Source organism: Lontra canadensis, unplaced genomic scaffold (assembly GCF_010015895.1).
Source record: "Lontra canadensis isolate GAN:19392208 unplaced genomic scaffold, GSC_riverotter_1.0 scaffold66, whole genome shotgun sequence".
Taxonomy (NCBI): domain Eukaryota; kingdom Metazoa; phylum Chordata; class Mammalia; order Carnivora; family Mustelidae; genus Lontra; species Lontra canadensis.
Genome location: NW_022631060.1, coordinates 4457189 through 4473098, shown reverse-complemented (window position 1 = coordinate 4473098; position 15910 = coordinate 4457189). Strand labels below are relative to the sequence as shown.

At 56.8% G+C, this 15910-nt stretch overlaps 1 protein-coding gene across 1 annotated transcript in view; it reads left to right on the top strand.

Annotated features, from left to right (window-relative positions):
* Positions 1 to 15910, top strand: part of NRXN2 (neurexin 2) — a 105184-nt gene that overhangs the window by 28525 nt on the left and 60749 nt on the right. Inside the window, 4 exon segments of the mRNA XM_032879373.1 lie at positions 194 to 216; positions 218 to 266; positions 4546 to 4847; positions 11011 to 11034. Coding sequence (XP_032735264.1) covers positions 194 to 216; positions 218 to 266; positions 4546 to 4847; positions 11011 to 11034 — 398 coding nt within the window.

The following is a 15910-nucleotide window of genomic DNA, read 5'->3' as shown; positions in this document are numbered from 1 at the left end:
TCATGGGCTCTGCGGGCCTGTTGGGTTTGTTATCTGGCCCTGAAGGTAGTGAGTCCCCAGAACAGCACCCCCTGCCCCACCTGTACCTCCAAGCAGGACCTTGACCCTGGAGAGGGCCTTCTATCACCTCAAGGCTGGGGTGGGACTGGCTGGGTAGCCCCCTGTGCCTGATTCCCCAATTCTGCTTCTCCAGTAGGGTCCTTACTGTTCTCCGAGGGGGGGGGCCGGGAGAGGAGGAGCCAGCGATGTGCACCAGCCAACGAAAGGTCAGTGACCCCACAGTCCCCAGAGAGCCCAGCCCCCTTGCAGGCTAACTGCACTTCTTGGGGGGACAGATGAGTCAGCAAAGGTGTATCCCTTTGTCCCCCCTCTGAGGTCCCCGGCGATGGCTGGGCCTGAGTCCCTGGGACCTGTCCTCGTGTGAAGGGCCACAAATCCCAGTTGTCCTAATGACCTTTTTCTAGAACACGCATGTCTTTTGGTGACAGATGTTCAAGCCCATCCCTAGAAAGTATCTGGGAAGTAGGGTAAAGAAGCAGGGCACCTCCCCCATTGAACCACCAAATTCTGGAAGCCTGTTAGATGCCAGCAGCCCAGGGGGATTCTGGTTAGGAGACGCGGCCTCTGTAATATGTGTGTATCCCCTAAATGAGCCTTCACTTCCCTTTGTGGATGGCCTCGCCACCCTGGGCTTACAGATGCGAAAGGTGATGCTTGCCCGAGCCCCTGCAGCTGGCTCGTGGCCTCTCAGTCCATCTTGGGGCTGTCCAGGTTCTCAGTGACTTTTTCTGCTCTGAGGCTGCCTCCCATAAGAGATCCTCTTTCCTAAGGAATTTGGGGTGGGGGCAGTCTAGCTGCTCACAAGGAGCTTGCTGGGTGCCAAGCCCCGGGCCGATCCTGGATCCGTCTGTGCTCCTTTGTACGTGCCATGCGCACTGTTGGCTTGGCTTTCTGCCACACCTGCCTTCTTCCCGACTATTCAGTATCTCTCTGATACTGAATCTTTTTGAAAAAGTGGACGGGCCCTCCACCCCAGCGGTCTCCCCTGAACTCTGCAAGCAAATCCACACGCTGCTCGGTGCCTCCATTTTATCTTCCTTGTTTCCCCTGTTAGCTTCCCCCTCTCCCCAGACTGAGCCCCTGCCCACCCACCCCCAGGGCAGGGGTGGGGTGTTGTCACCTGTACACCCCCAAGGCTTCACACAGCTCCTAGCATGAGCTCCGTGACTTTATTTGAAATGGGTAAATGGTCTCTGTTCTCCAGGGGCTCATTGACATTCTAACAAGTAACTACAAAAAAGTGTAGTCCATGCAAAGTGTCTGAAAAGTGCAGACTTTGTCCAAGAGGAATTAACGTATTCGTTCATCTAGAGAGAGAGGCACCATGCGTGCGCGCGCGTGCACACTCACACACACACAAAGTTACACATCAGTGCAAGCGTCATTTATTAGTGGAATAGGTCACAGTTTACGAAGCTTCATCCCAGCTGTTCTCCTTCTAGATGCCACAGCAGCCTGTGAGGCAGGCCGACGGTCAGCCCCTTTGCCCAGAGGAGGAAGCTGGGGCTTAGAGATTGGCCTCTTGGTCAAGGTCACCAAGCTGGTGGGAGAACCAGCATGAGTGCCCAGGTCTTCTTCCTCACATCACACTTCCTCTCGAGGGAGCAGTATAAGAGGTTACTAGGCAGTAAGTGCCAAAATGAGCAAAACAGACAGCTGTAGTGCTGGAGAGGAGGGAGGGGCGAAAGAGGGCTGGAGACCTTCCCAGAGGAGGGCCTCGAGCTGGGCCTGGAAGGGAGGCAGGTGCTCTGTCTCTCACGGCCCTTAGAACTCCAGGAGCCTAACGATGGGTCTCTAGCTGCCTTGGTCCTAACTGGAGACGCCTGTGGGGCTCCCCACTCCCTGACCGTGGGAGGTAAACACAGATCAGCCCTGGTCCCTCTTCTGGAGCTGGGGTGGGGGTGGCACATCAGGAGCTGCCATTGTTTCTTCAAGGCCCCTGGGAGCTGTAGCCTCCCCCCACCCAGGGTCTGAGGGTGGTGGTGGGGAAGAGTACCCCTTGGTGCTTTGGGTCTGGCTCCTCCCAGGTCTGGTTTGCAGCCCCCTGAGCACCCTGGGCACCCACAGAGACCCCCGTCAATCCCTTAGGTCCTGCTGGCCTCCTCCCCATTCCGGGTCTGCTCTGTCCTTCCTGCCAACCTTGGGCTGTCTGGTTCACATTCGCTCACCTCCTTTCTGTCCCTCTTTTCCAATTCTTTCCCACTCTCTCTGGTGGCTCCAAGCCTCTGTCCATCTCTGGGCTTAATCGGAGAACACGGAGACTCCTCCGACTCCATGGCTGGCTTTGCCTCCTCTCCTAGGAGATCCGAGGCAGAGCCCAGAGGAATCGAGGAATGGCCTTGTTTCTTCGTTTCGCCTTGGCAGCCGTGGTCCAGCCCCGGGCCCTCCTCTCCGTTCTCTTTTGTTCCGCCACCATCACTTCTTCACGTGATGGCTTTCTTCTTTCTTTCTGTTTGCTGTCCCTTTAATGATAGTTCCTTTGACTGCAGTGAAGGTGAGGGAACGGGAGGGGAGGGCTTCTGGGAAGGACTGGTGCGTGTGGCAAACCCAAGGTCAAACACATCCCCTTCTCCAGTCCTTGAGCCCCCTGGCTCTGCCCAGACTTGGGCAGCAGGCCTGGTTGCTATGGAAACACCCAGGCCCTGAGAAAGCCTCAGCTTCCATTCCCTAGAGGCCCCTGTCCCCCTTTCCTTGCTGGTCCCATTCCGTCCCCCTCACCTGTCCCCCCTCGGCTTGCGGCTCGTCTTTAACCAGGCTGCTTTGCTCTGTCACCTCTTGCTGCGTCCTCGCTCTGAGCCGGCTCCATGTCCCTTCTGCCCCCTGTGGCCATCTCTCCCCCTCTCTGTGGCTCCCCTCTGCGTCGCCCTTCTTCCCCATGTCCCCTTCCCGTCTCTGCCTGGCTCTCCTTCATTTCCTGGCCCTTCTCGCTGGAGCCCGGAGGTAGGCAGAGCGGGGTTCCAACTGTCCCCGTGTTGCTCCTGCCCCCACCAGCTCCGCGGCCCCGTGGCCTCAGGAAACCGGGCCTTGCCAGCTGCAGCGAGCGCAGTGCCAGGCTCTGGGGCAGCAGCTGGTGCCTTGGCATCCGGAGGCAGTGAGGACGGAGTCTCCGGGCACCGCGCCCGGAGGGAGAGAAGCGGGGCTGTTGTGTGCCGGGGAGGGGCGTCGGCGGAAAGCGCACCCGGGTCACGGCCGCTCCCACACGTGGTGCTGCTACTGTGGCCGGGCTCACAGGGGCGCAGGTGTCCTCCGAGGGCTGTTCGTGCGCCTGGCATTGTGCCCTGCTCCTTCCTGGGCCTGGCGGCCTGGGTTGAGGCCCCTGCACTCCATGAGGGCCTGAGGCCGGCCACCCCACCCCAGCGCATACTGGGCGGTGAGCCAGGCGAGCTCTGCGGTGCCCAGTGTTGGCAGAAGTGAGTCCCCCTCTTCGTCTGGGTCCTCTGCTTTGCCCTGACTCCACCTCCCCTCCTCTTCCTCCTCCACAAGCTCTAGCTTGTGGCGGTGCGGGGCTGGGACCCTCAACATCTCTCCGCACGGCTGTCGTCCTGTCACTTGTCACCCACTTACAGATGCTACAAATCCCTAAGGTCTCCCAAGTGTTATTTTGCTTCTGCTTGAGAAGTGCCTTTGGAGGGAGCCCTGCGCCGGGTGCTTACACATGCACACACGCAAACGCACGCACATGTGCCCAAGACCCCGAACCGTCTGCTGGCACTCAGGAGTCCTACCCCTGCCCTCTGGGGCCCCTCAGAGGCTCTCGGCCTAGGGCCCATCTACACTGTCCTCTCAGGTTGGAGTGGCCAGGGGCTGGCCTGGTGGCCGGCCTGTGGTCACCTGTGTAAGCCCCACCTGGTGGCCCTCAGCGCCCTTGTGCCTATCGCCATCACCTGCATTGTCCTCCCGTGTGTCTTCCCTCCGTCTTACCCCACCCCACCGTTCCCCAGCCTCCTCTTCTGCTCCCTGCTGCCCACCAGGCCTGCTGGGCCAATCCCCACCACGTGAGGCCTGAAACTGCCCCGGGCCCTGAGAACGACCATCAGCAGAGAAGAGGCAGGGGCGGGAGGAGGTGGGCTGCCATCAGGAGACCCTCAGCGCCCCAGTCTTAGGGGAGACGCTCCAGCATCCCTTGGTTCAGGGAAGTGGCCGAAGGAGGACTGGCTGGGGATGGGGATGGGTGCGGGGAGAGTGTAAACGTCTGCTTTGCCCAGGCTTGTGGCAGCTAAATTGTCAGCTGTCCGTGTGAGCACCGCTTAGCAGCCTCCCGCTTTGGGCACGGACACAGGCGAAGGCGACTTCTGACAGTCAAAACGTCCGTGTCCAGAGGGAGGGTGGACGGGGGGTGGGGGGGGGGGGACGGAAGAGGGCCTGACACTTGCAGAGGGAGCTGCCGGGCTCCCTCTGGTGCCCAGGACCTGTGCCCCTGGCTGCTGGAGGGGCAGCGGCAGGTCCCGCTCAGCCTCTCCCGTTTCCCCACGCCGCGGCATCCAGGCAAGGAGGAGTTCGTGGCGACCTTCAAAGGCAACGAGTTCTTCTGCTACGACCTGTCGCACAACCCGATCCAGAGCAGCACGGACGAGATCACGCTGGCCTTCCGCACCCTGCAGCGCAACGGGCTGATGCTGCACACCGGCAAGTCGGCCGACTATGTCAACCTGTCCCTCAAGTCTGGGGCTGTCTGGCTGGTCATCAACCTGGGCTCAGGAGCCTTCGAGGCCCTCGTGGAACCCGTCAACGGCAAGTTCAACGACAACGCCTGGCACGACGTCCGGGTCACCCGAAACCTGCGCCAGGTAGGGGGAGCGAGAAGGAGGCCGGGGTGGGGGGTGGCAGCTGTGCTGGGGTGGACCGGAGTGCAACGCAGGGGGGCGGCCTGCGTGGAGGGGCGTGGAGGGGGGTGGGGTGGGGTGGTAAGGCATCAAGGCCCCGCCCAAGAGGTGTAGTTTCGGAGAAGTTCCAGGCTTCAGGTGTGAGGGTGGGGGGCAGGTTGCGAACGCCAGGAAGGGGAGCGTAGAGGAGGCTGCAGAGCTGCCTGGGGTGGGGCCCGAGGGAAGGGGAGGGGCCTGGCTCTCACTGGTGTCCATGCTAGGCTTTCAAGGGCCCCCAGGGTTAAAAAGTCAGGTGACCTGGCCGGAGAACAATTTCGGGGAGGGCGTCCAGCCTGGGTGGGTGGGCCCTGGGAGCCCGTGGAAAGGTTCTGGCCTGGTAGCTGTGGGTTCCCTGACTCTAGGGCAGAAGGGCACCGATGTAAGTGTGGGGACAGAGTGTGGCCTGCCCACTGGCGGGGCCTTTCCAGGGCAAGGCAGGGATGGTGTCTGGGCAGGGTAAAGGTGCGGCAGGTGTGAGGGAGTGCTTGGCCTCGCCTCTCCTCCAGGGCTGCACTCTTACTTCTCCTTGTCCCTCCCGGGGGCGCCCAGCAGCCCGTGGTGGTCTTTCTGTGGCCCCCAGGCCCCTTGCAGGAGCCCAGAGGAGACCCCGCAGGAAGGACGAGATTCTTCTCTGCAGCTGCTCCCAGATGGTCCCCCGGCAGGGGCAGCAGCTCTAGAGTCCTTCAGGTGGCCTCTGTGCCACTGACTTCTAAGGCCCAGGGTGGCCACGGTGGGTCAGGCCATCTCTCTGGCCGGGTTTCTGCTTGACCCCCACTCCCCTCACACCCCGTTTGTTTCTGGCCCTGGCAACTTCTTGCCTTAAGCAGCCTCCCAGCCAGACCCCTCTTCCTCTGCCAGCGCAGCCACCGTGCCTCCAGCGACACCCGTCTATACCTCCTGACTGCTCTCTCCGTGCACTTGGGCAGGGGCCGGGGGCCTGGGCTTCTGCTGGTACTCTTCTCTCAGACCCACCGCTTTCTCTTGCAGCGAGTGGCGGGGAAGCTCTTCCAGCTGTTTCCAGCAGGCTGAGGGCCACCAGGGACATGGACGTCTCTGTCCCAGGGGGTGCTTCACCGCTGCTGGGTTAGGCCTCCTCTTGCTAGGTATCGTCTCTGTCCTTCCTAGTTCCAACCTCGAGGCCACTCGCCTTCCGCCGCCTCTCCTGATGGTCCTCCCCATGCTCCTTCTCCCCGCTGTCTCCCGAACAGGATCCTCCATGGGCATGGGAATCCCGGCTGACCTCGCGCTCTTCCTACCTGTTCTTCACCACCCCTGGGGGATGACCGCATGGGGGCTCCTCCTTTGGCATCTTCCCCCTCGCTGGGAGGTCTCTGTGACTAATCCTGGGGCTCTTTCTCCAGCCTGCTGCTCCCCGTGGCTGCGGGGCTCCTACCCACGTGCCTATTCTCCATGCTCCCCGTGCTCTGAGGGGTACCAAGCTTGGGGGGACCCTCCTCAGGGCAGTGCCTTGTTTCATGTCACATTGTTCTCTGACCCCGTTGGAGGGCGGTCTTATGTTGTCACTATTGTCTGAGCACACCTGAGTGTGTCCTGTGCATTTGTCCTACTCGTAGGTGCCACATGTGTGGCACCTGCTGGGGGGAAGGGGCATTGCTTTGGTGCTTCTCGATGACTCTCCCTTCGAGGGACCAGGACTGTCACCTGGTACTGACCTCTGGGAACATGCTGCAAGCCCAGGGTCCCTATCCACATGTCGCTGGTCAACAAACACATCATGCATCCACGGTGGGTGCAGAGGGGAAAAAGGCAGTCCGTGCCCTGCCAGCCCTCTGGCTCCTGGGGACACAGGATGAATCTGTTGAAAGTGACAGAGCAAAGCTATGCCCATGCCAGGGAGCAGCAGGGACCTTAAAAGTTCTGGAAACTTGGAGTCACTGAGAGGAGGCTGGGGGAGCCGGGGGAGGCCTGGCCCCAGCAGCACCGAGTGGAGACAGTGACCTCTGGTGGCCTCTTCTTGGGGCTCCCAGAGTTGGGGGTTCAAGCTGCTAACTGCTGGAAATCACTTCCCCTGGCTTTTTCTCTTTCTTTTCTTCTTCTTCTTTTTTTTTTTTTTTTTAAGATTTATTTATTTTTTTGAGAGTAAGAGAGCAAGCCTGGGTGGGAGGAGGGGCAGAGGGAGAGGGGGAGAGAGAATCTCAAGCAGATTCCCGACTGAGCATGGAGCCCAACATGGGGCTTGATCTCAGGATCCTGAGATCATGACCTGAACTGAAATCAAGACTCGGACGCTTAACTGACTGAGGCCCCCAGGTGCCCCTTCCCCTGGTCTCTTTTATGACGAGTCCGAGCAGAGTCCGGTCGTGGTGACCCGAGCCCAGGCCTTCAGGGCCAAAGAAGGTGTCTGGTAAAGATTTGGATTGAGGTGGTCTTTAGGAAGGGTTTCTGGAAGGATCCAGATGCTTACATTCGAGGTGCAGTCCCATTTTGGTCATTGTGGCGGTTCCCGAGTAGGTCAGCTTCGGGCTTGTGCTCTGGACTCACTGTCCCCACTGTCCCCACTCAAGACCCAGCCTATGGCCAAGTCCATCCTTACCAGGCCCTCTGAGTCCCTGCCTGTTTTCTCAGGGTTTCTCAGCCAAGATCCTGGGTCCTGTGAGGCTCTCAACCAAGGACAGTTGTCCCCTCAGGCCCCCTGGGGAGACACTGCGGATGAGACACTGTGTTCCAGCCCGTCATCATGTTCCTTACGCGTGGTCAATATCTGTGTTAATTTCTTTTTTCTATGGGGGGGGGTCTGCTCCTTGAGGGCTTAAAACCAGCAGCTAAAGTGTGTTTGTAGTTGTTTTCCAAACGGTTTTCCTGGTTTGTTAGGTGCTCTACTGAGGCCGATTTTGGACACGAGGCCCCAGCAGATCTATTTCACATGCCCTGGGAACAACTCCTCTTCCCTCGCAAAGTCAGAGGAGAGAGCACTTCTCCCTACACACCTTCAGAATTGTCTCAGGACCGTGTCCCTTCTTCTTACAGTGTTTCTCAGAAGGCACTGGCAATCTCTTTTCTGTTTTGTATCTCGCCTAATTCTCATGAACCATCCTGTGCCGTGGGACATATTCCCGTTTTATCAATGAGCAAATTGAGACTCCGCAGGTTAGAGAACTTGCCCACTTATCCCCTCAGGAAGGGATAGGATTGGAAGTCTGACCTCGAAGCCGCACCCATTTCCCTACCTCCCTGGGAGAGCCCTGGTTGGTGTCCCTTGGAGCGAAATAAAAAGGCCGCCAGAACTCCCAATTTGTCTCGTGGATCTTCCATTCTTAGATGTTCTCGAGTCTTGTCTCTGCCCCAGGCTGCTCTAGCGTTAGAGCTACAGCCAGAGTTCAAGGTGGAGTGGGGGCTAAGTTGCCCCTGGATATAATGGCTGAGCCCCCGCCCCATGACTTGATGCCTTCCTCCTTCTTCACGCGCTGTCATTCTTGTGCTCTTGGACTCCAGGAGCCCTCTCTGTTCCTAGAGTGGGGAAGAACCTTTACCACTCATGTGCTAGCGGGAAGCCTTCGTATTCTGCATCCTGGCATTCTGGAAGGCACGGGCTGCTGTAGACCCCATCTTGTGCTGTGTCCCGGGCCGCCAGGAATGGTTTCCAGTGCCCGCTCCGCTCGACTTACTTTGGCCACAGTCGCCTTGGGTTTCCGGTTCTGGACCCACCCCTGCTTCAACTACTCCAAACTTGCTGTTTTTCAGAGGAAGCCGGGATGTCCTGACACTAGCGGCAGGCCCTGGCTTTGAACTCACCTCCCTTTCTTCTCAACCCTGTTTCTGAATTTGCCGTTCTACTTGTTAAAAATTCAAGTTGTCTCAGAAAGTTGAAAACTGTTTTTTTTTTCTCCTTATTTTAGTCTCCACAACCAGTTCTAGTTCAAAAAGAGTGATAGTAGTTGGGTTTTTACCTCTGATCCCTACCCCACCCCTATGCCCTTTTTTCTCCTGTGTTGCTCGACCAGGCAGGGATATCAACAACTCTTACGTTTTGGGTGCCCTTGATTTCGCTGCCCTGAAACTGATTGTCCCTTGTCCGGACTGGTTGGTCTCTTCACTTTGCCACGGTCCCACCAGCTGACAGGACTAATGCTCGGACCCTGGGTTAGCCCCTCACACTGGTCCCTGCACCTGCGGTTTGACCCCTGCCTTCCTGTTTTGTCAAGAGCTTCGGTATCACTAGGAATTGACACCCGTTGTCTGGGACGTCTCCTGGTTGCTCAGTGTTGAATTCTGTTATTTTTCATTATACGAGGCCCTTATTAATTGTCTTTCTGAATTAGTCCCGGGCTCGCTGGTGATAATAATGCTGTAATGATCTGTCCCTAGAATACTTCTTCTTGAAATCACCCTCTAGGGTGTGCTTTTAGTCTTTAATGGACATCCAGCCAGAATGTCCCGCCATCTCTGATCCCCTCAGTGAAGCCACCTTTGTCCCTTTGATTTCTCCTCCACAAACACAAAGGTTATTTGAAGGTGATGGTTGCCTCTGCCTTTGGCCTTGAGAAGAGAAAATAAACAAGAGCCACGTGGGGGCAGGGCCTCTAGAGACTGGGTTAGAAGATGCTGGTTTATGGCTTAGGGAGGAGTAAGGGGTTTTAGAGGTGAATGGGCCTCCGTGTTCCTTTTTATGGTGCGGTGTGTGGGGGATATGGATTTTTGGTGCTGGCTGTGGGGAGTGGAGGCTTGGGGATCTGTGGCGTGCATGGAAGGAGGCTGGGCTGCTCCTCCCATGGAAGGATTCCAGGGCTTGCAGGGGTGGGGCAGAGGGGGACGCGTTTCATTCCAGGACGGATAAGCTGCCCAGAGGAGCATAAGAGAATGAGGGTCGGGTGTTCGAAGAAACTGGGGAAGTTTCGGGGGAAAATGGGCTCTGGAAAGTCAAAATTAGGGAGGAAGGAGGGATCAGCCATGAGTGGGAGAGTGGGAGGAGAGGGAAGGGGTTTGGATGAGATATGTGGTGAACGTGAGCCCTCGGCCAGCCCGTGGAGGGCAAGGTTTCCTTTTCCCTGTTCAGGTGGCCACTCTCTCTCTCTTCTTTTCTCAAGGAAGGGAAACAATAAAAGAGGAGTTGCCCCTCCCTTCCATGACTCCCTGGATCGATTTGCCTCTCCTCCATGCCTAGGAAAAGCAGACCCCAATATCCCTTCCCATGCTCCTTGGGGAACCTCTTCCCTTCACCTCTAAATGAAATTGCCTCTCATTCTAGCCAGTCCCATGACTCTCTGGGGGCATTGGCCACCCTTCTCCCAGCCTGACAGCCAGCTGGGCCACCACCAGCCAGTTAACCCATTAACTTGATATGGTCACTGGTCAGCCAGGAGGCCGGTTCTCTAGAAGGCCATCTGGTTGACCAGTTAGCCAACAACTCATTGTCCATTCCCCGAGTCAATAGCCCATCCCTTTCTCGCATCCCTTGTCTCCCCCCTTCCTTCCCCCCAACTCCCTAACATTTCAGCTGAAAGGACTTACTAATACTGCATAAATGGGTCTGCTTCTTAACCCCCTGCCTTCCCTCTCTCACCCTCTGTTGGAAAACCCCGTTGCCAACTCTGTGTGTGTTACTAACACGCTTATAACCCAGGGGACCAAGGGATGGGCAGGGACAGGTGGGATGAGGTATGAGTGAAAAACCGAACTAACCTTTCTGTCTCATTGCGGAATGTCGGCCATCTTTAAGTCTTTGCTTTCCTGGTCCAGTTCTTTTGTTGTTTTCTTCTCTACTAACCAAGGTCTTTAACTGTTCCCCTTCTCTGCAGCTGGCTCTTCCGGGAGGGGTGTGGGGGGCAGAGGAATCCAGGGGAGGGGGTGGGAGGGGGGACTGGGAGAAGAAGGGATTTAATTTTTGTGTTTTATTTCTCCCTCCCATTATAATTTAATTTTCTTTAAATGAAATGCTTCAGCTGAGCCTATGGTGGGAGGGTTTGAACAACCAACCAAATACATATGGATATATATTTTTTTCCTCCTTCCTTGAGTTTCACAGTTGGTCATTTTATTTTTCTTTTCTTTTCGTTCTGTTCTTTTGTTGTTGTCTTTGTTGTTATTTTTTTTTGACCCCCCCCACCCCTCCCCCATATCTCCGGTGAAGCACGCAGGGATTGGACACGCTATGGTAAACAAACTGCATTATCTGGTAGATATCACTCTAATTGTCTTACCGTTTGGTTTGCCGTGGGTTTTTTTAGCTGTTCGATTCTCCCTCTTTTGTTTCCTTTCCCCGTTTGGTTTTGGTTGTTTTGCTCTTCCGATCGTTTTTTTGGCGTCCTGGACAATCTTCAGATTTTGCTTCTCTCTCTTTTAGTTTTTCCTCTTTCCCTTTTCTTTCTTTTTTTGGCCCAAACTCAAATCCAAAAGACAAGTGGAAACCAAGGAATTTGGCCTGTCCCTGCCTTAACCCTGACTCCTGAATTCAGATTCCTGGCCAGAAAGACCTGGGGGCAGGCCCCATGTTCATCGGCTCTGGTTAGACCAGCCCCGATGCCAGGCTGCTGATTTCTATTGCTTTATTTTGTTCCTTTTCCCCCACATCCCTTCGCTCCCTCGTTTTTTCTCTTTGATTTAGTTTCTTTCTTGGTCTCCTGAAAATCCATGGAAAACACCATCCCATGACATGCTACGCTCTGCTCACTGTCAGCTCCCAGACAGACCCCTCCAGTTGGGACCCGGGGGGGGGCTGGGGCTGAGCCTCCTGTGGCAGCCAGCTGGGCAGGTTCCTAAGTGGGGGGTGGTGGGGATGGCCCAGGGAGATGCGGAGCGGCCTGGGACCTGGGACCAGCTCATGCCGGTTTGGGTGCAGTCCCATGCTGGCTGCCAGCAAAGAGGTGACATCCCCTCCCTCACGTCTCAGCCTTGAGGGTTCCTGGTTCCGCCCCCCCCCCACATTTGCATGGCATGAATGGTCTTTTCCCCCCAGGAGGGATAGTGGCCAGTTCCCCCACCGCTCTGCTGTTCTGACTAACACTCTGTTTCACACTGTCTTCCTCCCCCCCCATCTCCCCCGACCTCTGTCCCCTGCCTGTCCTGCATGGCCTCGGCCGGGGCGGGGGGGTGGGGGTGGTTGCCTTCCCTGGTGAGGGGATGAGAGGAGGAGCAGCAGCAGGGGTGAAGTGGGGCTAGTTTTTGCCAAACCCCTCTGTTTGGGTTGGGCTCAGTCCCCGTGAGTGTCAGTGTGGGTGTGTGTGTCAGCGCAGCTGGTGTGTGTTGGTGTGTGGGTGCGACTGTGGGTAAATGTTGGTGTGACATTTAGGGGGTGTTAGTGGGAGACTCTGCTGTGTGTCTGTGGGCTTCTGCTGGTGACTCCACACGTATAAACGCTGGTGTGAGCCGGGGTCTGTGGGACGGGGTGGAGGTTTGAACCTGGGAAGGGCTCTGGGTGGAGGCAGGCAGGAGCCGGCCCTCAGGTCTGGGGCCATGATGGGCAGGAACAGGGCAGGAGCAGAGGGCAAGGAGCTGGGACTGGCCCTTTGCTCCTCGCCTTGCCTCGGAGTGTGTGCCTGCCGGCTGTGCCGTGTGCCATCCCCTGGGATTCCCTCGTGCCCGCCCGTCCCGGCTCTGTGGCGGCAGGCTGTTAGTCATCGCCTATTAATAATGCAGAGTGATTGAGCACCAGGCTGGGGACCCTGCAGATGGACGTGTCTGCTCCCGTGGGGCCTGCGCTGCTGGGGGCAGCTGCCTGGCCTACCCAGCCTCCCTGATCTGCGAGGCTGCGTGGCTGGCCATGAGGGAAGCTTGCTAGCTGGGGTTCCCAGTTGGCTCCCTGACCTCCCCAGGGGCTCTAATTGTGAGGCTACGTCGGGCCTGTCCTGATGCTTACATGGGCTGTGTTTCCCTGCATCCACAGCCCCGTGCTGGTCCTGTCCTCTGCCCTGTCCCCAAGGCAGTGCCCACAGCCGCAGCCATCCCAGCCTTCCCGAGCCAGGATCTCATCTGGTCACTCCCAGGCATCCCAGTGTTGCAGCAGAACCAGGTGGCAGTCCCGGCGCCATCCCACCTACAGGCTCCGCTCTCCAGCTGCTACTTCTAGAAGTTAGCCTCTGCCCACCCCTCTGGCCAGGCCAGGAGCTGGGCATTTGGAACTCTTTCTTTACACAGCCTCACTGGACAGCCAACCTGTGACTTTGGGGACAGAAAGGAGGCAAGATAAACCCGTGTGGAGCACCCCAAACACCAGGGCAAAACCATCTGAGACTCGGGACTCCGTACATCTTCCTTCCAGTCTCAGTTCCATTAAAAATTGATCACATGGACTTGGGCCAAAGCTCAGTTTCCTCATCGACTGAACAGCTGATAGAGTCCATTGCCTCCTTCCTGGGGTCAGCGTGAAGATAAAGCAGGGTAATGGAAGCGAAAGCATCCATACCCTGTAAAGGAAATTATGGTTTTATTCATCTTTATGGCATGTTAACTGATTATCTATCTCAGTGTTTCCAGGATGAGGATGTTTTGTAAAGAAGTGATTCCCTTCCCATCGCAAACCCTGGAGAATACATCTTTGGCCCTACGGGAGAGAACATTATTGTCCCTTCTTAGGAATCAGTCTCAAAATAACTTCAGGAGGCCCCAGAATGCTTCCAGAATTAGCCCCGGGCAGGAGGAGGAAAGGTGGAGGAACGTGGTTAAGTTGGTTAAGAGGCAAACGGCCTTGTCTGGGTTCAGCCTTGGCAAGGAACGTTCCTGCTAAATTCCAAGTTTTTAAAGTGCATGGTGTGAGCGTTACTGTTTGATGATCAGGGCTGGTTGCCTCCTGGTGGCCTGAGGAGCCTCATAGACCCTTGAAAACCTGTCCCCGGGATCAGCCTTTTCAAGGGGACTGGAGTCGGAGCATGGGCCCTGAAAGAAATGGGGTTTACCCTGTTCTTACTCCCAGGCATCCCTCTGCCCCAGTTCTAGTTGGCTTTGAATTTATTTTTATATGGTCTCTTGTTATCGGTGCGGTGCGCTTCTCCTCGGGCAGAGGTTGGATACAGGCGGAAGCGGCTAATCCATTGAGAGGTTTGGGTCAGGTGTGGTAAGGAGGATGGACGTTTCCTTGTAAAAATAATAATAGTTTTTTTTTTTTTGTGCACACACTGGGGTCTCTGATTCTTCTAAATAGTTCTCACATCCTGCATATAATTTAAACTTGGCAAATGCCTAGGTTGAGGCATCAGACAGAGACTGTTGTCAGTTAGCCAGTGGGGAAACTGAGGCCCAGAGACAGCGGTGGGGGGCTTGTAGCAGATCTGGAGGGCCGGGTGCCTTCCCTCCTATTATCTCATTCGATCCACGTCATTACCCTGAGAGAAGCACGAGTGGTGGAGGTCATTACACCCCCTTGGCAGATGAGAGGCACAGATTGTTGTGGAAAATGGGAAAGGCGGAAGAGGAGCTCGAGTTCTCTGACCTGAAGTCTTGCCCCTCTCGTCTCAAATGTTATCAAGTCCAGATGTCAGCAGTTGCTGTAGGACTGTGACTGCTAACTGAGTCGTTTTCCTGTGAGTCCTTTCAACCTGATTCTCTTTAGCTTCACCCTAACCCCAGACAGATGGCTGAACTTGAGCCGGAAGCAGGCGTGCACGACCTCCCTCAGCCATCCGGTCTTTATGCCTGACTCCCACCTCACTTCATCCTAAGGGGAGGCCTGGGCCTTCTTCCTAAACTAGTTTTTTTTTTTAAGATTTTATTTATTTATTTGACAGACAGAGATCATAAGTAGACAGAGAGACAGAGAGAGAGGGGGGAAGCAAGCTCCCCGCTGAGCAGAGAGCCTGATGCAGGGCTTGATCCCAGGACCCTGAGATCATGACCTGAGCCGAAGGCAGAGGCTTAACCCACTGAGCCACCCAGGCTCCCCGCTAAACTAGTTCTTAACCGCCTTTGGCTTCTAGATCCCTTTGAGAATTTGTTGACAACCGTGGACAAATGAGACACTTTTGCATACAATGTCCTGGAAACCCATCTAGCCCCATAAGTCAAAAACGTCTGCCCTCCACCCTATTCTCCCCTGAATAAGTCCCCCTCCCAAGGAGGTTGGTGACCCCGTGATCCAAGCAGGCAGCTGGGGAAGGCTCTGGATGATGCCAGAGGGGCTCTCCCTCTTCCTCAGCCTTTCTTAAACCCGGGTCAGGACAGGCATGGAGGGCGCCTGTGGGGGCAGTTGTGGCCAGGACCTGGTTTCATATCCCACCAGCCTCCATAAGAGCGACACGCAGAGCTCAGAGCAGATGAGAGGTGGGCCCAGCAGGGAGGGTTGAGACCCCGCCTAGATCAGTGGCTGCCCAGCCACCCTCTGAGCTCCTGGAGCAAGGAGGGAGGCTGGGCTCCCGGGTCTTCCATGCTTCACCCCTTCTTCCCTGGCTGCACATGGCTGTTCCAGGGCAGAGCCATGGCTTGTTCCCACTGGCCTCCTCAGTTCTCACTCTGGGCCCTGCCTGTTCGCGTTGATGGGTTGGTGTGGGTTGGGCGGCGCGTCTGCTGTGTCTCGGGCGCTAGCCATGGTGCTGATGACTGAAAGGAGGATGCTTGGAGATGAGCCGGTCAGGACTTCCGCCCACTGCCTTCAGCAGGATGTGGTGTGTGAGCTGGTGTGTCTGGGTCATTGATCAGTAGTGAATGGGTGGTGGCAGTGAGTGTCTGAGTCACCCCCTGGTGAGGAAGATCTGAGAGCCTCGTGTCCCTTCCCTTTCTTTCTCAACCCATAAATGTCTCTGTCCTAGCAGTGGCTCCTCTCTCCTCCTCCGTTGGAAGGAAGCTTCTCCTTCCTGCACCCACGGCTCCCTCGCCTCCATCTCTGCTCTTCCCCATCTCCCCTGGCCCCGCATGCCCTCTCACGTGCGGCTGCCTCTCTCTCTCCTCTCCTGCTGGGCCTGGCTCCCAACCCTGGCCCTCTAACCCGCATGTATCCCAGCTGCAGAGGCTGTTCTCTCGCACGGCCCCCCTGCCCTCCTCCCCCGCCGGCCCCACCCCTTCCAGAAGCTGCGCGGGGAGGGGGGGTTGGGGGGCAGGGGCAT